Here is a 22670-nt window from a genome sequence, read left to right as displayed (position 1 = left end):
TACCTTTTTAAAAACTCAAAATTGAAAATATATTCAGCCATATAACTGGCGTTGTTTTACTTTAAGTGTCCCTTTACATTAATAGGGGTAAGAGTAATAGTTAATCTATTATTATAGTAAAGTAAGGAAATGTTTTAGGTAATGGTTTATAAAAGAGACACGTTGTCATATACAATATTTCAGAAAGGTTATCTCAAGTTTAGTTTGTGCTGATAAATAAACTAAACAGCTGTTATTATTGAGCTGACTTTTCTGTATGGGCTTATTGTTGAAGAATGAACAGTGATCTAAAGTTGTTAATTTGGTCACTTGTGGAGAGTTGTATAATTGGCAATCATGCCACATCTTCTACTTCTTACATAAACTTACTTTGGTTCTTCTGGTTTTTCCGATCCCTTTCTGGACTCTCTAACGAGGAGGTTTCCGCTTGTGTAAACTTCCCCCTCACTGTTGACGGCTTTACATGTGATCTTACCATCATCGTCCAGTATCAAATCTTCAATGGTCAGTCTATAGACATCTCCGTCCTGGCTTATTTTAAATCTTCTTCGAGTTTCCTACAAACAATATTTGAATGACTTATTGAAGCAAAATGGCAAATATGAATTTAAAGAAAATACTTTTAGACTTTAAAGCAATTTTTCTAATATTATTTATCAAAACTTACTTTTATAATTTCTTGATGCAGATACAAGAAATATGAAAAAAATATTCAAAAATTTAATATCAAATAGTAAAAAAAAAGTCAGTTTCATAGGTCATTTCCAATTTTTTTTAAAATATGTAATTTTCACAATTTTCAAAAATATGTACTTATCCAAAGATGAAATTTGCCATAAGAATGAAACCAGCAATCTTCAAAATTACAATTTTTCACCAATCCAGTAAACTGGCTGAATTAAAAATATGCTTGAAAATTTCTACTTACTGATATTGGCTTATGATTAAATAACCATGTCACTTTTGGTGGTGGTTCACCTATCACAACAACTTCAAATGTTACACCCTCTCCGGTTCTAACATTTTGGTCAGATAATTTCCTTAAAAACTTTGGCAATACAGGGACATTCTTGATCTTTTCACTGAGAACATTTAATCCAGCGCTGCATTTGGCCTCTCCAAGGGCATTTTTCAGGTTACAAGTATATGTGCCAAGGTCGTTTGAGGTCACTTCCTTTATACATAGACCAATCAAGTTTTTCTCTTGTAAAATGTGAACATTATCATTTGGTATGATTTCACAGTCATTAAACAGCCATTTGATCGTGGGAAATGGACGACCATCAATGAGGCACTGTAATTCGGCAGGCACGCCTTCGGTCAATGTTTGGTCATAAAATCTTGTTAGGAACTGTGGTGAAATGTCACCTTCTTCTTGTTGATCATGAAAAGCTGTAAAATGAAGAAAACAAAAGATGGTTAAAAGAAACATTTTAAGCACTTAATTGCAAAAATCTCATATGCAGTTGCCAAAATATGGCCGTTTCAAACATGTACTTCAATTCCCTTTTAAACATGTACTCGATATTTTCCTCTAAGGTGACCATTTATTTGAGATTTTTTTTATCAAATAGACATGGGGCCTTTTATAGCTGACTTTGCTGTATGGGTTTCGCACTTTGTTAAATGTCCTATGATGACCTAACAATACTTTTAACTTGCATGTCAGTTGATTTCAGATTGAGAGTTGTCTCTTTGGCAAACATACCTCATCTTCTAATTTTTATGTTCGCTACTCTGTTTTAAAATAACAAGCTTTTTAAAAGACTGTTATGAATTGATAGTGTATAATTAAAGAAACAATAAAAGCAGAAAAAAATGGAGGGTCCGTATGCTTGTTTACGAGATATAAGCCATATAAAATTTGGCGGGAAATAATTCTCTCTAGAGTTTTCAAACAATTAACATTGGCACCTTTTTTGTGTCAAAAACTATGAAAAAATAACAAGAATTTTATAAGATTTTGAACTATGGCTTTTAAACTATATGTAATAAAATTATGAAAAGAAAAGTAGGGATTAGTGGGCAAATTTTTGTAATGGCAATACATTGATAAAACCAGAGGATTCCAAAAATCTGGCAAAAAATAAAAAAACAGAGGAGCAAACATCCTTAAAGGCTATTACAGCATTATTGGCTATATAGTGGTGGCCAACTTATACCGAGCGCACAGTGAAGGGGGTCTCATTGGGGGGGGGGGGGGGGGGGGGTTACGATCCCGGATCCTGTTTACTGTTTTGTCAGATTCCCGTATCCCACTTACACTATGTACGTAAGCAATTCTCATTTTTTTGTCATTTCCCGGGTCCCACAAGACCTCATTTCCCATTTTCACGCCACAATAATTTGACTTTCACGTTTTACACTTACAAAAAATCGCCACACCCCAATGAGACCCACAGTGAACCACTGACCAGAATCAGCCAATGATACTAATTACTTACCAATAACATTTAGATAAGCTTCTGTCATGGCCTCGCCATATTTGTTGTGAGCCCAGCATGTGTATCTTCCCATGTCTTCCTTGACCACATTCTGTATCAGAAGGGAGTAGATCTCATTGTTAAAGTTTAGTAGTTTGTATCTGTCGTTTGGTTCTACTACCTTTCCATCCTTCATCCTGTAAAATATATTGATATTGATGTCATCTAATGTTAAATACTATGGGTAGGACCTTTATCAGGACTCCGGGATCAGGTGTTTTTAGGCTATTGATTTTGGGATTGACCCTTTCAGGATTCAGGAATTCTTTTTTCGACCTTGGGGGTGTTGGGATTTCAATTTATTTAAATTTGGGACCTCAGGATTGGGTGTTTTAAAGCCTAAAATTTCGGGATCAGGACCCCCCCCCCCTACATTCCCTCTACTATGGATTCAATATTATTTGCTGGTTTATGGATTTCCAGGGTATTAAAAAGTTAACCTCATGTATAATGTTTAACAAAGTACAAAATTTCTATGGGTTTGTCCGTAGATTTAGCAAATTAATGAAATTAAATATCCATGAAAATACAATTTACCTCAACCCAATAGACAAAGCTTATAACAAAATTCTCATAGTGCAATAGTGTATTTCATTTTATTACAATAATTGTATAATGATATGACAAATTTGACTTTAAACTTCATAATATTTCTATTGAATTAAAGACAAACATATTTTTCTAACAAATAAATTTGTGTAGCAATTTGTTGTCAGGACTTGCGTGATAGGATGTATAAACAAATTTGACAATGGAAATGGGGATCATGTCAAAGAGACAACAACTGACCAAAGAGCATAATAGAATGTCAAAATTCATGAAAAAATTTGATAACATATAGAATTATAAAGAAAAACATAAAAAATATGATGGCTTTCAAAAAGTATATTCTTACCATACAATTTCTGGTTTAGGGTAAGCTACCACACGACAATCAAAGCGAGCTAAGCGCCCTTCTTCTACTTGACAACTGTTCATCTGGAAGAAGTAAGCTGGGGTCTGGTACTTGGAGTCTGATAGTCCTTCTTTATATTTGTTCAGCAAGGCTGGTTGGACTAAAAAGTACAAACATAACTCATCATTATTTTTTCCAGGAAGACAGGGTTCATAAATTAATTAATGGTTTCCATATATTGGTTGGATTAAAGGTACTAAATTTTGGAAATTTAAGGTTGCAACTCCCTAACGCATTTTTTTCTAGATTGGAGTTATCTTGCTTTATCTATAATTGTAGTTAAAATCAATTTGATTATTAAAGAACTGATAGAATCTTATTTCATGCTTAGCTTATGTAATGTTTGATAAAATAGTTTACAAGTATAGTAAATATGACCTGAAAAATGTTCATCTCAATGGCAATGTAATAGAATATTTGAACTCGCAAAAGTAATCATTAAGCTCAGTATTATAGATGTCTATATCAAGACAATGACTTACTGGTTTTGATTGCATTCCATGCTATTTTCCTATATATTAATTGACATACCTTCTCCAACATATAATTCTGCTGTGCTGATTGTGGACCCATTAACATTCATAGCTCTAGCCGTATATAGACCTGTGTCCCCTTTCCTGATGTCTGTAAACTCAAGTGTGTGTGTGGCCCCATCTGATACGACCTTACAATGGTCTGATTCAAACAATGGTCGGTTATTCTTCAACCAGAGGACTTTTGGTTGGGGTATTCCAGCTACTTCACATTCTAGTTTCGCTGTGGAGCTTTCTGCAAAAACCATAAAAAAGTATGGTAAAAGTGTTAAATGATAATTGTCAAATACCATTGATTAAAATCAAAGAAATATTCCTTTAATACAAATGTATTCAGTTATTTCATTATAGTTTATCTAAAGAAATCAACTTAATTTGCAGTTTATAGAACTTTTAGACTATATCTGGTCATTATTTCTTTTTAGCTGCATGGTCATCTCTTTAAAAAAAAGTTAAGAAACTGTTATGAAGAAAAGATATGTTTTCATCTTTTTAAATAGGCTCTAATAAATATCACAATACATTATTTTAATAGTTATTTGCAGATGGATATAGTTCCAAACAAAATTTCAAAAATTACATATGAGGGAACTAGAGTATACCATTTACAAACTAATTTTCATGCATATTTTTTCATGTTAAATTCTTTCTAGCTAACTTCATATTTGCACTGATTTAAATTCACGTTGTTTAAGTACTTGCCACAGTCACGAAAAATAATTTGGTTTACAATATGTTGTCTGTTGTTTCTTTTTTATCATTAATTAGGCTGGTAGTTTTTTCACTTGATTTGTTTAACATTTGGTGCTATTTATAGTTTATTATATGATATGGTTTTTGTTCATTGCTGAAGGTTGTTGTGTGACCTAGAGTTGTTTCCTTCCAATTCATTTATAGTTGGATAGTTAAATCTCATCAACAATCATACCACATCTTCTCATTTTATATCTGAAATTAACAAACCTTCTACAATAGTTTTTTGTAGTTTCCTTTTGAATAAAGGTCTTGTTGTTCCATCCTCAAATTCAGCTGCTACATATCTGTCTCCAACTAGGTCCTTCCTTGTGGTCCCTAGTATGTTAAAATCTGAAAATATAAATAGTCCCTTTATTACCACAGTCCTTCCTTGTGGTCCCTAGTATGTTAAAATCTGAAAATATAAATAGTCCCTTTATTACCACAGTCCTTCCTTGTGGTCCCTAGTATGTTAAAATCTGAAAATATAAATAGTCCCATTATTACCACAGGCCTTCCTTGTGGTCCCTAGTATGTTAAAATCTGAAAATATAAATAGTCCCTTTATTACCACAGTCCTTCCTTGTGGTCCCTAGTATGTTAAAATCTGAAAATATAAATAGTCCCTTTATTACCACAGTCCTTCCTTGTGGTCCCTAGTATGTTAAAATCTGAAAAGATAAACAGTCCCTTTATTACCACAGTCCTTCCTTGTGGTCCCTAGTATGTTAAAATCTGAAAAGATAAATAGTCACTTTATTACCACAGTCCTTCCTTGTGGTCCCTAGTATGTTAAAATCTGAAAAATATAAATAGTCCCTTTATTACCACAGTCCTTCCTTGTGGTCCCTAGTATGTTAAAATCTGAAAATATAAACAGTCCCTTTATTACCACAGTCCTTCCTTGTGGTCCCTAGTATGTTAAAATCTGAAAATATAAACAGTCCCTTTATTACCACAGTCCTTCCATGTGGTCCCTAGTATGTTAAAATCTGAAAATATAAATAGTCCCTTTATTACCACAGTCCTTCCTTGTGGTCCCTAGTATGTTAAAATCTGAAAATATAAATAGTCCCTTTATTACCACAGTCCTTCCTTGTGGTCCCTAGTATGTTAAAATCTGAAAATATAAATAGTCCCATTATTACCACAGGCCTTCCTTGTGGTCCCTAGTATGTTAAAATCTGAAAATATAAATAGTCCCTTTATTACCACAGTCCTTCCTTGTGGTCCCTAGTATGTTAAAATCTGAAAATATAAATAGTCCCTTTATTACCACAGTCCTTCCTTGTGGTCCCTAGTATGTTAAAATCTGAAAATATAAACAGTCCCTTTATTACCACAGTCCTTCCTTGTGGTCCCTAGTATGTTAAAATCTGAAAATATAAACAGTCCCTTTATTACCACAGTCCTTCCTTGTGGTCCCTAGTATGTTAAAATCTGAAAAAATAAACAGTCCCTTTATTACCACAGTCCTTCCTTGTGGTCCCTAGTATGTTAAAATCTGAAAAAATAAACAGTCCCTTTATTACCACAGTCCTTCCTTGTGGTCCCTAGTATGTTAAAATCTGAAATTATAAATAGTCCCTTTATTACCACAGTCCTTCCTTGTGGTCCCTAGTATGTTAAAATCTGAAAATATAAACAGTCCCTTTATTACCACAGTCCTTCCTTGTGGTCCCTAGCATGTTAAAATCTGAAAATATAAATAGTCCCTTTATTACCACAGTCCTTCCTTGTGGTCCCTAGTATGTTAAAATCTAAAAATATAAACAGTCCCTTTATTACCACAGTCCTTCCTTGTGGTCCCTAGTATGTTAAAATCTGAAAATATAAACAGTCCCTTTATACCACAGTCCTTCCTTGTGGTCCCTAGTATGTTAAAATCTGAAAATATAAACAGTCCCTTTATTACCACAGTCCTTTCTTGTGGTCCCTAGTATGTTGAAATCTGAAAATATAAACTAAAATTGAGAATGGAAATGGGGAATGTTTCAAAGAGACAACAACCCAACCATAGAAAAAACAACAGCAGAAGGTTAAAATGATACAGGACTAACAAAGGCCAGAGGCTTCGGACTTAGGACAAGCCGAAAAAGCGGCTGGGTTAAACATGTTTTATACATCAGTCTCTAACTAAGTCTTTCCTTGTGGTCCCTAGTATGTTGAAATCTGAAAATATAAATAGTCATTATATCCACAAAACTCAAACTAGGTTCATCCTGGTGCAGGTCTCTAATTATATAATGAAACAGTCCATATTAAACAAAAACTCAATCAAATAATCCTGTGTTAGTAGGCTAGCACAAAAGCAGCCAAAAGGACCCTAAATCATTGTTCTGCTGTATTCATGCTAACAGCAGGCATTTTAAATCTTCAAAAGTCCAAAAATCCAGAAATTCAGTCACCAATTTAACAGAATATGCTTTTTGTAGTTGGATATCAATTTTTCAAGGATTTTGTGAACAGTAACACTGAGAAATTAGATGTTCAACCAATAATTTTTTCAAAGGCTTGTATGCAGAGCTTGGCTTAACCCTGAAATTAAATATAACGAACATGCAAGCTTTCTTTAAAAATAAATGAATTCACAGTAATCATGGCAATCAATTCTATAGAACCATGAATTTTTTAATCTATCCATATTGAAGGATAACTGAAGACATTTTGTTCAATCAAGATTTAGACCTCCCTTAAGATTTAGACCTCCCTCAAGTAAAATCGGGATAGTCTCCCCTCAATTAATTAAACCTTGTTTACAAGTTTGATCAAATAAACTCAGTATAAATAAAATACCAACCATCAGAGCTTCTGTCTGATTCAACTTCCACTGAGTCAATATTTTTTACCAGTTTGGATTTTTTTGGTGTGGATGTTAGGTTCTTCCCCTTTAGTTTCTGTTTGAATTCTGGCATGGTTATAGTTTCTTCTTGTAGCTCTGAAAGAGATAAACAAAATTTCATATTTATATTTATCAAATGATATGAATAAATCAGCCCTTATAAACAGATAAATCAGCATGTGCAGTACTGATGACTTTGCCCTGCAAATATAAATCAAGAGTTAATATGTTTTTTCATGCTGGTCCAATATGGAAAAAAACATGAGCAAATACTGTACCAAAAATCTAACGTGACTGCAGCAAAAACAATTTCAGATATGAATTTCTGTATTTTCTTCATAGTTAGTTTCTAAATATTCTATTCAAAGAATAAAAGTGTAATAATCCTTGATAGAGCAGTTGGGCTTACCATATTCATGAACACACAGCTATAATACTTATACACATCCCATAGCGTAAGTTACTCTTAAGAACCTCTGATTACTGACTATACCGTACATGAATGGGAATAGCTAAAAATTACCCTTATCAGAGCCTCAACATGTAAACATGAATGAAGACCAGACTAGCAGAGTTTTCACTGTACAAATTACATTGCACTGTCTGTGTAATCATAATCTCAATTTGGAAAATACTTTGTAACCATAGCAACATGTACATCATCAGAATGAAAACAATACACCCATAATCAAAGTTTATGCCAAAACATCAAGACATAAACTTCAGAATATCAGTACAACAGATAGAAAAGATAAAAATCTACTTCAACAAACAAATTGTCTTCACCAAAAATAGTTCAAAGCCTTGAATATGTGCTGGTGAATGTCTTGTAAATCAAAATAACATCCTGGTAACTCTTACACATCTTAATGATTTATAATGAGACATTAATTGTCCTCCTAGATACCTGTTTACCCAGCAGGTTAATGCCTTGTAAATCAAAACAACCTCCTTTGAGCATGGTATCTCTAAGCAATTTACAATGGGACATGAGGTGAAATTTTATTCTCATTAAAATTGAACAATTTAAAAATAACTTTTAAGTTTTTCATAGACACTCTTTTTTCCATTATAAATGAGAAAAATTTAAGTCTAGAAAATTTCTATTTTTTCTATGTAAAAACTGAGTGCATTGTGATCTTTAACGAAACTTAAAACTTCCAATAAATGATATTTTCAAAATTCAAAAATTTATAATACCATGTTTTTTTGTGATTATTTCTAATGGAAAGAACTTCTATTTTTCTTTTAACTATAAGCCTAGGAGTGTCAGCCAACAATTATCAATAAACCATGATTTCTGCAGGAAATGATTCAACATCAATTGACAATTTTTTTTATAAAAAATCTGGGTGGAAATGAACCACTTTGGCAGACTTGTATATAAAAGACAAAAAAAAATAATTAAAAATTAAGATTCCTTGAATTTTAATTCTCTGCATTCCTTATTCCTCAGCTGAACACAATTGTTTGTCTGTTCTTACTATATGAATTATGTAGAATAATGAAGACAGGTTTTCTATAAGAGTACCTGATACCTTTACCTACCTGTTACCTATGATGTATAGCTCACCTTAACATTAGTATCATACCTCATTGTCAAAGTGAATTATACATTTTGTAGGATAGAGCTTATATCAGTAGCTAACTGCTACTGTTTTAATGCAATCTTTCTATTACTTAATTCTAATCCCTAAGTCAAAATACGAGAAATATTGCCTAATAGCATTTTTTAAAAGAACAGCAGAATGTCTTTACAATTCTTTTCTATTATATTAAAAGCTGCTGTTCTTAAAAAAATTATTGATTCTAAGTTTCTTAAACTGAATATTTTGAGATGAAAAATTAATAAATAATTGTGAATGTAAATTTTCTTAAATTTATCCAGTTTTCAATTTATATTTTTTTTTAAATAAAACAAGTTGTACGGGTTTAACAAAAACAAATAAGGTTATATGTGTAACCAGAAAACATGAAATTTTTATAACCCTGTATCTGAATTGTATTCCAAAAAACCCTTTAAATTACAATTCTAACTCATTATAAAGGTCCTATGTCAGATCCCTGAATGTGCATTAAACCGAGTAAGCAGTTAATAGTCAAATGAATAACTTCCTTATAAATTGCTGATTTTAAATTTATCAACTACTGAATCTATATGAAGACATTTTTTTCATACAAAGCAAAACTAAATTTTCATCCAAAGCAAAACTACATAGCAATATAAAAACAAAAATGTGCGGTATGATTGCCAATGAGATAACTCTCCACAAGAGACAAAATGACATAGAAAATGAACAACTATACTGTACAGCCTTCAACAATGAGTAAAACCTCAAGTCCATTCATTTTAAGAACCAACACTGAGGAAACCTATCAAGTTCATTCATTTCAAGAATGCCTCAAAATATAAGTTCTGGCCTATGATTATAGTAATTTAGTTTAATTTCTTATCTTTAAATATGAGATGAAAAGTTATTAAACATTGTGCTACTTATAAATTTCCAATCATCCTTATGGAGCCCCATGCAGCAGCTGATCAGAGAAATCATAACAAGTAATCATCACTAATTGTAGCTTGTAAGACAGAGAGGTGTGATTAGGAATTCTTTTGACCTTGTCAAGGTTATTCAATGTAAATATTCTTTTGCTTCTTAACATTCATTTATCAATAGAATTAATGTTATTTTGAAAAGCTTGAGTATTTTTACTATTTTTGCAATTTTACACACAAAATAGCAGTTCTTTTTAATTATCAGATATCTGACTTCAACACAGAATCCTCTGAATAAAAAAACATTTAGGCATGACCTAAGACGAGCCTAAGACAACCACTGACTTGAGTTATTTTACTATTTTTTGCAATTTCATACACATGATAATGGTTCTTATCATTTTTAATAATTAAAGCAGAAATTTCAAATTTCTTAAATAACAAAAATTACTATGGCATGATATAATTTAAATTAAGACAATCACTGATAATTAGGTAATTGATGTGGTATATGCACAAGTTACTCAAGGTTAAACTTTTCATGTAAATTTATCAGAACAATCATCATAAATATTTGTAATGTGCATGTCCCCCTAATTTTATTTTTTTCAAGTAAGAGTGACTTAACATAGAGTAATTTTGCATCACTTAAAAGTTTTTAAGTACAGCAGCAAGTAGTTGAATCAGGACTTGAATTTGAAACTTTCAGTTTGCATGTAGTATATCGTATAGCAGGTTATTTTAGCCGGATGTAAATTTTTGCTTAATTTCGTGGATATAACAAAATGGCCAAAATGAATTCCGCCAACTTGAAAGTGAACATGCAAATGTATTGATGAATGTTTTGAATCTGCCAAAATAATATCCGCCAAAATATTTCGTATATATCATTATTCAATGTGAATCACTAAATTTTACACCCGCAAAAATAACCCGCTTTACAGTAATATAAAGCTTCAATGATACAGCCATGTCATACTAAATTTTGAGATTCCACAAAGTCAGATCTGATCAAATGCATCATTTTATAAGATTTTTTTACAACCTGAATATTTATAAGTAACTAAATTAGACATATTAATCATTAAAATGACTTGTCTCCCAAAATATGTGACCCAAATAGATGTAATGAATCATTTGATTATGGTTACAGTAGCCTAATTAATTCACCACTTGAGTTCTATATGGCTGACTTCATCTTGCAATGATTCAGGTTCAATTTAGTCTCTAAATCTATCAATGGTATATTTTTTGGTTTTTTTTCACCTTTTTTTCAACTTTAAATATTTATCGCACTAATAGTTGTGAACAATGTCCCTTAGCGCTACAACAACGATGTGAAGGTTTCTCCCTGTGTTATTAATTGCTAATAAAACCAGGGGATTTGATTAGCAAAATAGATCATATATTTGAGGGGGGATAGGAGGGGTCCTGATCCCGAAATCCCAGACTAAAAAAATCGAAATCTGAGGTCCCAAATTTAAATAAAGTAAATCCAGACGTACCGAAATCCGAAAAAAAGAATTCCCAGATCCTGAAAGGGTCAATCCCGAAATCCCGAGCTTAAAAACACCTGATCCCGGAGTCTCGATAAAGGTCCTATCCCCCCTCATATTTATATTCTGTGTTTGTTGCATTTTTCAAATTATTCATATTTATTGGGTTTTTTTCTAAACCTAAACAATCAATCATTTTGACAAAATGCAGAAAGAACATTTTGATCCTGCTTTATAAGTTATGCCCTATTTTCTTTGCTCAATTTAGTGATCTGATATGATCATGTTTGAAACTGCAATGTGCATGTTTTCATATTCTATGTTTTAGTTTGATACATAAAAAAGGTTTAGATAGGCAAAATGGAAAGTTTTGGAGTAAGAGAATTGTCATGTTCTAATCCCACTTAATTTTGTGTCTGTGCAAAGTCTGAATTTGTGAATGTCTTTGCTGTCTATTTTTTAACTGAGGGGTCAGATGTTTGTGGTTCATACTGTTTGTTTTAGCATTGTTCCTATTGAAATTTGTATTTTTTTTTTGTTCAGCTGTAGAATACATTTAAGGCCTTAATTTAAACATTGCCGTTTTCAAAAAAAATAAAATTCAATAAACACAGAAAAAAACACTTTGAAAGAAACATGCAATGTAGAAAATTTTGTCTGAAATCACTTTTTGAAATTTTAATAACTCTGATGCAATAAATGTTATTCTGATTCTATGTTCAAAGTTTGCTTCAGGTACACTTATAACCATGGGTTAACCAAAATCCATCTACATCAAATTATATAATTGATGTTTACACTGATAATAAGTTGTATATTGGAACTTATCAATGATCTGAAAAGATATCAAAACAGTTACCATGGAAACAGATGATACATCTATCATCATGATCGAATTCCACAATTTCTTTTAAATTCCTAAACAATGAAACATCAATATGTAGGTGTGGTAACATAAAAATAAGAAGATGTGGTATCACTGCCAATGAGATAATTGATTGATGATGCCAATGGCATTCAAAAGAAATGACAAAAGACTTGAAAATTTCTATTTCTAATTTGAAGTTTATAATAAGATAGAATTATGCATGACCAACTTTAATTTGTAATAACTTTATTAATTGAATAAGCTCCTAATCTCAATTTAACGAGCGAATGATCTTCATTTTAGCATTTTCCTAATTTTTTGACTAGATATAGATGTATATGTATTTTATGACATGAGAAGATCACAGTTTAAAAGTTTGACATTTTCTCAACCGTTTTTTTTTTCGGTTATAATTTGCTTTTAGTAATTTTACTAAAAGTTGCCAAAAATTTTTTTTTTAAAGATTAAACTTACTAAACTGTTATAGGCTATAATCACCCTGGAGTTTTTTACTTTCCATCGATAGGAACGGATGAGAAAGAGAGTGTAAGCTACATTTAATACACCTTCATGGCCATTTTTTTTTTTATCCAGAACTTTTTTCAACTTGAATTGCTCTGCTGAAAAAATTCAATTATCAACAAATATGCCCCCTTTCAAAAATCCTGGATCCCCCAGAGGGTAATATGTCAATGATATATACAGCTTCTAAGCAAAATAATATTACCTCAAACAAATCTATCAAATTTTGAAATTATGTTCAAATGGGAAGATTTTTGTAAAAGTTTACCACTGGAGGTAGGGGAAAAGTTTGTTTTTTTAAAACCATTCCATAGTAGCCGGTGCACAACTTAAGATATATGTGCCATCTGTCAGTAAATTTAAGGAATCCAGAGGAGGATTGAGAGGAGGCAAGGGGCCCAGTCCCCCCCCCCCACGTTACCCCCCTTTGTGTTTATTATAAAAGGAAACACTGGAGCATGTCTAGAGAAGGCCTCTTAGGCAGTCATCGGGCCTCCCATTTTGAAAATTTCTGGATCCGCCAGTGGAATCTGGGTTGAAAACTGTAAGAGAATTTTTACACAAAATAGGTACCCACTTTTACCCACCTGGTGTAAGTTTTGCACTTTGTGCATCCCAGCCAAAAAACTATCATACCTGCCAACTGTCACTATTTGTGGGGGATTTCCCCCTATGGAGGTTCCCAAATTGAAATTTTTAAAGAGCAATTTTGTCCTCAATTTTAATCAAAACAATTGATTTTACAATGACTATAGGCTTTATATAAAAGTATGAAGAAGCAAATAAGTATTTGATGGCCCACTTGAAGGTTTTATAGGACTGTGATAGTCATCTTGCACCAAAACCCCAATGGGCATTTTGAAAAGTTGGCAGGTATGAACTATGCTGTCTTTAACAATTACCAAGTATCTTTATGTTATTTCAAATCTAGAGGAGTTTCCATAAAGTATGTTTTAAGAAACTAACAGTTCATTGTAACAATACTGTCTTATCTCTTGATCTAGTATAAGTACAGAATTGTTCAATATAAAAAAAGGCGATGTGGTATGATGGATTACCAATGAGACAACTAATTATTCCACCAGAGTTCAAATGACGAATACATTATAGCATTACATGTCATTGTACAGCCTTCAATTTGTGCCATTTACCCTGTTCCTACTCCATTTCTATAATGTGATTGATCACATACTTATTTCTAGAAATACATGTACCAGTCATACATGTATGTACAGAAATGTGGAGAAATTCTACATTAATGACACGGTTATCATTAGGGGGGGATAGGACCTTTATCGGGACTCCAGGATCGGTCGTTTTTAAGCTTGGGATTTCAGGATTGACCCTTTCGGGATTCGGACATTCTTTTTTTTAAATTTTGGGACGTCGGGATTAACTTTATTTAAATGCGGGACCTCAGGATCTCGTGTTTTTAAGCCCGGGATTTCTGGATCAGGACCCCTCCTATCCCCCCTCATCATTGCCTGAGTATTTCATCTTAAGGAAAAGGGATGATACTCACAAATAGTGACGATTTCCATATTTATTTGAATTGAGATTTTTCATCCTCTTATATTTTTTAACAAGGTTTTTTTCAAAAGAGGGGTTGGGGAGTCTGGGGACACAAATAAGGGATCTAAACTCTGCATTTTATTGATTTCATTAGGCGTCAACAAGATGACTTTAATTGCATTCAATCATTTTTAAGAATTTAAAGGACCCAACTCTGTCATTCGACTATGGGTGTCACTGTGAACATGCACTGGTAGATACATCATGAATCCATGATCAAATAAATGAGCAATGAAATCTTCAGGGAGAAGAAAATGTAGATTATGAATAGGGCAGCGTTTTAACGATTTTAATCTAGTCTAGGTAAAATGCATGCCATTGATACAATCCTCCAAGTCAGACATCCACTGACAGGAAACCAGTTTTATGTTTCAGACACCAATAGAGTGATCTTACCAGACGAGACTACTTTAGCAATTAATCTACTCATCTTAGATCTACTGCTTAACTAAAATTCAATTTCGGTAATCATCATAAATGTATTAATAACTTCAAAATAAATTGCAAAGACTATCAGACAAAATTGTTTTCATTTTTACTTGATGTAACTTAGATTTGTTTATACATAGAATATATTGGCACATAAATTAATTGCATAATATTTAGACCATATGTTTTTAAATATTTAGACCATATGTTTTTAATAGTTGTGTTTGATTAATACCAACTGATCATAGCATAAAACTAATAGTTCTATAATGATTATGGGTGTGTAATAATGGAAGGTATCTGTTTGATATTTATTTGCATTCTTTTACATCCAAAATTAAACATTCATTTACCAATTTCCTACCAACAAACCAGTTCAATTTTCTACCTAATTCTGCAGTGGATTGAAAAAAATTAATTTACATTATTGTGGATATTTGATATCATTATTTTACCAAACTCTGCATACAATACAATTGAGAATGGAAATGGGGAATGTGTCAAAGAGACAACAACCCAACCATAGAAAAAACAACAGCAGAGGTCACCAACAGGTCTTCAATGTAACGAGAAATTCCCGCACCCGGAGGCGTCCTTCAGCTGGCCCCTAAACAAATATATACTAGTTCAGTGATAATGAACGCCATACTAATTTCCAAATTGTACACAAGAAACTAAAATTAAAATAATACAAGACTAATACAAACCTTTAAAAACATTTGTACTTTGTTGGTATTTTAAATTTGCAGTTTTGTCTGTTACTTACTACTTCCATGCCCAAGACTATTAAAAAAATTTAGGGACTAGTTAGTATTTACAAGACTTTGTTTAGATCTAAGAAGAAAATGTCAGAGTATTAGTCTTTGGACTAGTTGTCAGGAAATTTTTTGGTGCAGACTATATTTGTGGTTCAATTGTAGACACTTAAAACACAAAGTTGGTATTCAACAAATAATAATGAGTTTAAAATAATCAGTCCAGTTTGAATTCTTAACCCAAGAGCTTTCCAAAAATTATAAGGTTTAAAGTATAATTAAATATTTATAAGATGTAACAACACCAGAGTTAGATCTGAGCATTTTCAGATTTTACACTTAACATTCCTATGAATAAATGGTGGTATAACTGATGTAGACTGTAACATAGACTTTGCACATCAATAATATTAATGCAAGCCATGTCAGGATTCTATGTCAAAAACAGTACTTTAGTTCTAAATAATAATTTGTTTTTATAGGATCTCAATTTATTAGTCTTATGTTATAGTGTCAATGAACTTTCTCAGTAATGCCTACTCAGATGGAGGATGCAACAGGTCAAGGGTAAAACAGTATTGTTGACACTCAACAGGTGGTTATAGGTTAATTTTTTTTTTAAATTTTTTTTATAGTAGTGGTCTATCAAAATATTGATATACAAGTAGTTCATCAATTTCTTTAATTGAAACAATCTTAAAATAAAATATTTTTAGTTCAAAACTTAAAATAATTATGATTTGCCTATATACCCCTTAATAAGAGAGGGAGAGGGTTACATAAAGGTGCCCATTTCCCCAAAACTGCTTATTTTTAGATTTTTCCCCAATTTCCATTTTTTTCCTTTTTTTTTTTTTTTATCTCAGATCCAGCTTTTAAACCACTATATCTCACCCCCTTTTTTTAATCCTATATATCCCCTAGCTATACTTTTTTACCCGCTTCATCTACATTCAAAGAGTGTATTGTTACTCTGTCAAAAAAATTTCAATAAACTTACCTAGTTGTTTCTTTGCCTTTCCAATGTCTCTTTTTTACCTCTATATCTCTCATCCCCCCTTTTTTAATCCCTTATATCTTTACCCCCTCAATCTACATGCAGAGATTATGTTACCCCTATCAGATAAATCTCAATAAAACATACCTAGTTTTTTCTTTGCCTCTCGTATGTCTCTCACCCAAGCTTGTTTTGCATGAATATCTTGTACTTGTAGCTTTAGCGATGGTGATGCACTTAATTCCAACGATTTGTCTTCCCACAATTCAATAGTACATGATGACGATCCATCTGTATCCTCTTGTTTACCAACAGTTAAGTCTTTTAGCTGTTTAAAAATAGATTTTTATGACATAATAACGCTAAGAAGGCGGAATCAAAAATATTTTACGAAATAGTTGAAGACATGCAGCAAGAATCTGAGATAAAGTAGCACACACAAATCATAAGATATACCTGTTAGAAATTCTGGCATATGAGCAAGAGAGATAAGGAATGCTGATATACAGTAAAATCATAATTATCTAAACTTCTGTTTACAGTGTAATCCTTATTATCTTAACTGAGATCAGATACAGTGATTGGCTAAAGGTAGATAAAGAATAAACATTTATTTATAAATATAAAGGAAATGAGAATAAATATTTTTATTTGATTACCAGTGTCTGGTTAATAAAAAAGTGTTTATCTGATGACTAAATTGGAAGACTGCCATTGCTTCCTGTTTGTGAAAGCATTTATTTTCTTAATGAGTGGTCAATAGTTTATCATGTGACAGTAAAAATTGCATACTTCAACAAAGTAAACTAACCCAATTTTGTAAAACCTTCATAAAAGAGTAATTGTTTCAAGTGTCTTTTCCCCTAAATGTGCAAGAAATGATTGCCACTGAATTTTAAACAAAAATCTCTCAACAAAACCTTAAAAATTTACAAACATTTTTTGTGCTCAGTTTTTTCTTATAATCTAAACAATATAAATTAAAAATTTGTCTGGGTTTTCAGAAAATAAGTTCACAACTTTTCACATTTGGTTGTATTGTAACCATGTTTTAAGCCTATGTATGTATAGATGAAAAAAGTGAAAATTAGAACACCATAAAATTTGACTTATTTTATTTCGTAATATATTTCCTTCTTTGTAACGCAAGAATTTCCACCCATATTTTATCATAATGTCAGAAAATAATTTTATTCAGAACAAATGGACAATTAGTTGTTTTAAAAAAAAAGTCATATATATGAAAAGCTATGTTAAACCTTCTTAAATATTCAATGGAAGATAACTCAATTCTATATACTTTCCAATAAGTTTAAATCATAATCTTTTGCTGCAGTATAAACTGTCTTCTAAATTACAAAAGTACTCAAACAAAAATAATATAGGTTATTGCATGAATATTGGGGAATATTGTCCGGAGTAGAATTTTATATTGCACGAGCTTGCGAGTGCAATATATGTTCTACGAGGGACAATATTCCCCAATATTCATGCAATAACCCTTTTATTGTATAGCAATACAATATTTGAAAGTAAAAATTGGTTTAAACTAAGATTTTGCTGTTGATAACCTTATGAATTTTGAAGATTTATTGCACTAGTGCAATATCAGAATTTATTGCATGCTAACTTTTGGTTACTTTCTGTGGGAAATATTATATTGCTATGCAATAATATCCAATGGTGAATTTTTCTTAAGAGGAACCATGAGAAAAAGTAAATGGTATTTTAAGAGATAAAATAGAAAATAATTTTTAAGTGTAAATTCAGAAATTATTGCGATGTTTTTATCCTTACAAATATGTGACAGGATCTGTTTGCAAAAATTAAAACTTTGATCTTAAATTTGGATGCCAATATTTGTATGCAGCATTTTCTTAAATTACTATAATGTTTCTCCAATTTGTATCCATTGTTTGTCAATTGCAGGAATAAGTGCACACAATAATTTTGGAAATACTGTAAACCACCAAATTTTCACGAGTGATTTATTTTTTGCGACTTTAGTGAGTAGAAAAATAATACAAATATACATTGTCATAAACATGTAAAACTTAGATCAGTCTCCATTTAATTACATTTAGTGAATTTAAAAAAAAACAGGAAAATAAATCACTGCTAAATGGGCTAGGAACAACTCAACGGAAAATAAAGTGTCTGGGGAAATTAGTAGGTTGACAGTAAAAGGAATCATATGTAAACATGTTTGAAGCATTGAATAAATTTCATGGAAAGTGTTTAAATATCAATAAAACAATCTTAAATTAACTGTTTACACAGAGTTTCCTGGCCTTTTTATTATTTTGATAATGCAAATGTTGAAATAAAGATAATAATACTTTAACATGTAAGTTATGCAAAACATCATAGTTAATTTACTTTGACAGAAGGTACAGATCTCTACCATAGAAATGAGAAGTGCAAATGCTAAGAAAACTGCATACTAAAATCCATTGACCTATCATTACTCCTTCCCTTTAAACATGCATTAACTTGTAAACTTTGTTAAAGTTTCAAGGTTAAAGAACCATGATGAGGGAGTGAGGCTATATAAATTTACTTGCATACCATATATCTCTGACTTAACATTTGTGGTTCATCTTAAACTGATCTAATCCCAAACTTAACATGTTGATTATGAAAAACATTCATCAAAATCAATAGACCATGACTCAAGGACAGGGCTAAATTATCTGCAGCAGTCCTTTTGCACCAATTACTGTTTTTCAGGGGTATCATTTCCACCAAAAAAATATGTTTTTAAATGTATCAATTGCGCCAATTTACCTGTACACATATATACCTATCATAAATATTAATGATTAATTTTTCTACTTTTTTTTTTGCTATTGAGGATGAGCATCTGAAGTGAAATGACTTGAAATGCATTAGACAGTCCATGTACAGAGAGAGAAGAAAACTTATTGCTTTGCTGAATATTTAATACAAGATATGCCAAAAGAGAAGAAAATAGAAGATTTTGCTGATTATGTTTTAGCCACATATGTTTATGACACAGTGCTCCTTCCACTTGCATACAATCTGTATGGACTGAATCTCTATTTACAACAAGACGCACCAGTATTTGAGCAGAAGCATTCCACAGGAATTATTATGAACTGTTTTTATGCACTTCATCCTTAAATGTTTGTCTTTTTGGACAATAAAATGAAGTTACAAGCTACTACATACATTAAATTGGGAAGTACCCATGCAGCAGAAGTAAGAAGAAAGTATGTTTCAGAAAAGAAAACATTTGCAGAATAAAGTAGGAAGGAAGTTATTTTTCTTCTAAGAGGTGCAATCATATGTTTTATTTTTGGTGCAAATGATACCATGCAATTTTTAAAACAGGTGGTGCAAATGTAGCATTGGAGGAAATAAGTTGTGGTGCAAAAGGACGCATTTTTGGCGCAAACGGATCTCCCAAATTGTCTCCTAGGAAATGAGATGTGCTTTATATTTTAATTTTTACAAGTGCATACCAAATATCTTTGAAATTCCATAAATGGTTCACCATGAACTAACCTAATCACAAACTTATACATTGTTGACAATGATGCTTTCACTGGAATCAGCATTGATTAATGTTTCACTTTTTGATTCCATTGAGGAGAAACAGGTCCTGGCTCCTACCAAGTTTTGAAAATCGCTAAAACTCACTGGCTGACTGACTTCAATGCAATGTCTTATTGCTATCAAAATTGGTATAAGGGAAACAACTTGATGTTCTGTATATCTAGGTCACATGCTAAATATAATTTTTCATAAAAAAAAATGTCTCACCTCAATAATCTTTTCAAATTCTAGCTTGCCCTTTGGGTCTGAGGTCATTGGCTTGGTAACCATAATCTTGTCTTGAAATAGTATGACATGTCTTTGACCTTCAGATTCAGAGTCTTTGTCTACTTTGACTTTGACATCTTCCTATTTATTAAATGAAACAAAAGTATATTTGTTACTGTAAAATATTAAACCTATAACTTATTTACTGTGCATTTATTTTTTTGTTGGTGGGTTGAAGTTTATGTGGATTGAAGAAAATCTGCATTTCCGTGGACATTTAATTTTGAAGTTTTCCAAAAGTCTGCATACAACCAAATAGAAAATGTGTAATTTGTTGGAATCTTAATTCATGGTTAACCTGTACCCACAAAATCCATGATTTTTTTTTGATTTTTTTAAAACTTTTATTGATAACTGAAGGCTTTCACTTATGATAGTAATGTTTATTATAATCAATAACATGAAAATTACTGTAGTTAAGTCCTTTAAACTTACATGTTTAAGGACAGGTCCAAGTTGTTTGACATCACCTTGGTAACCTTCAATTTTATCCAATAAGACAATGTCTTCCATAGTTCTGCAGATCTCTGTCAACATCTGTACAGCAGCCATCAACCCTGAACAATCTCCACCAGACTGGGCGGTCAGTTTTATCAGGGTCTGTTGACAGAAATTTAAGGATTCCGAAGTTTCATTTATAATAAACATAGTACAAAAGTTTTTTGGTTTCCAGATTGATGAATATTTTTCAGGTCTCTGCTTTGAAAATTATTTACTGCAGAATCTCTAATAACTAAAGTATCTTTATAACTAGAACATTTTAATCACTTCAATAGACTTTGATGGTCCTTGATTATATTAACTCATTTGACCCCAAGAAATTTCTTGAAAATCAGGCATTTTGAGAAAATTTGCAATCATATATATACATGCTATTTAAAATTATATTAGATTATTCAATTAGATTTTCCAATGCACTTCCTGACAAGAACTATCAATCACTTATTTTTGCGTAGTATCTCATATCTAAATAGAACAGTTTTGCCTAAGTTATTCTTCCTACCTTGAGAAGTTCTATGTATTTCCTACCCTGAGAAGTTCTATGTATTTCCTACCTTGAGAAGTTCTATGTATTTTCTCCCTTAAGATGTTCCATGTATTTCATACCTTGAGAAGTTCTATGTATTTCCTACCTTGAGAAGTTCTATGTATTTCCTACCTTGAGAAGTTCTATGTATTTCTTACCTTGAAAAGTTCTATGTTTTTCCTACCTTGAGAAGTTCTATGTATTTCCTACCTTGAGAAGTTCTATGTATTCTTCCTACCTTGAGAAGTTCTATGTGTTTCCTACCTTGAGAAGTTCTATGTATTTCCTACCTTGAGAAGTTCTATGTATTCTTCCTACCTTGAGAAGTTCTATGTATTTCCTACCTTGAGAAGTTCTATGTATTTTCTCCCTTAAGATGTTCCATGTATTTCATACCTTGAGAAGTTCTATGTATTTCCTACCTTGAGAAGTTCTATGTATTTCTTACCTTGAAAAGTTCTATGTTTTTCCTACCTTGAGAAGTTCTATGTATTTCCTACCTTGAGAAGTGCTATGTATTTCCTACCTTGAGAAGTTCTATGTTTTTCCTACCTTGAGAAGTTCTATGTATTTCCTACCTTGAAAAGTTCTATGTATTCTTTCTTCCTTGAAAAGTTCTATGTATTTCCTACCTTGAGAAGTTCTATGTATTCTTCCTACCTTTAGAAGTTCTATGTATTCTTCCTACCTTGAGAAATTCTATGTATTTCCTACCTTTAAAAGTTCTATGTATTTCCTACCTTGAGAAGTTCTATGTATTCTTCCTACCTTGAGAAGTTCTATGGATTTCCTACCTTGAGAAGTTCTATGTATTTCCTACCTTGAGAATTTCTATGTATTCTTCCTACCTTTAGAAGTTCTATGTATTCTTCCTACCTTGAGAAATTCTATGTATTTCCTACCTTTAGAAGTTCTATGTATTTCCTACCTTGAGAATTTCTATGTATTCTTCCTACCTTTAGAAGTTCTATGTATTCTTCCTACCTTGAGAAATTCTATGTATTTCCTACCTTTAAAAGTTCTATGTATTCATGAATTCTTTCCAGTGGTCTGTTCATCAAATCTTCAAAAGCAGTAGCAGGATCTCCAAGGAGTAAACTGAATGCCTTTAATATA

General features: G+C 31.7%; 1 protein-coding gene across 2 annotated transcripts in view; it reads right to left on the bottom strand.

The window, feature by feature from the left end:
• The window catches only part of LOC134695450 (twitchin-like), a 98286-nt gene extending 77678 nt beyond the window's left edge, over nt 1–20608 (bottom strand). For both annotated transcript variants that reach the window (XM_063556703.1, XM_063556702.1), the window contains exons 1-9: nt 20468–20608; nt 16829–17009; nt 7507–7644; nt 4935–5057; nt 3970–4206; nt 3379–3538; nt 2445–2620; nt 929–1392; nt 370–557 (exon numbers count right to left, since the gene is read on the bottom strand). In XM_063556703.1, the coding sequence (XP_063412773.1) occupies nt 370–557; nt 929–1392; nt 2445–2620; nt 3379–3538; nt 3970–4206; nt 4935–5057; nt 7507–7644; nt 16829–17009; nt 20468–20530 (1730 nt within the window). In that variant the 5' untranslated portion in view covers nt 20531–20608. The remainder of the gene's footprint in view (nt 1–369; nt 558–928; nt 1393–2444; nt 2621–3378; nt 3539–3969; nt 4207–4934; nt 5058–7506; nt 7645–16828; nt 17010–20467) is intronic.
• Between the last annotated feature and the right edge of the window lie 2062 nt (nt 20609–22670).

The sequence above is a fragment of the Mytilus trossulus genome, chromosome 13 (assembly GCF_036588685.1).
Source record: "Mytilus trossulus isolate FHL-02 chromosome 13, PNRI_Mtr1.1.1.hap1, whole genome shotgun sequence".
Classification (NCBI taxonomy): domain Eukaryota; kingdom Metazoa; phylum Mollusca; class Bivalvia; order Mytilida; family Mytilidae; genus Mytilus; species Mytilus trossulus.
Note: the sequence above shows the minus strand (reverse complement) of the source record. Positions and strands in the feature narration are given on the sequence as shown.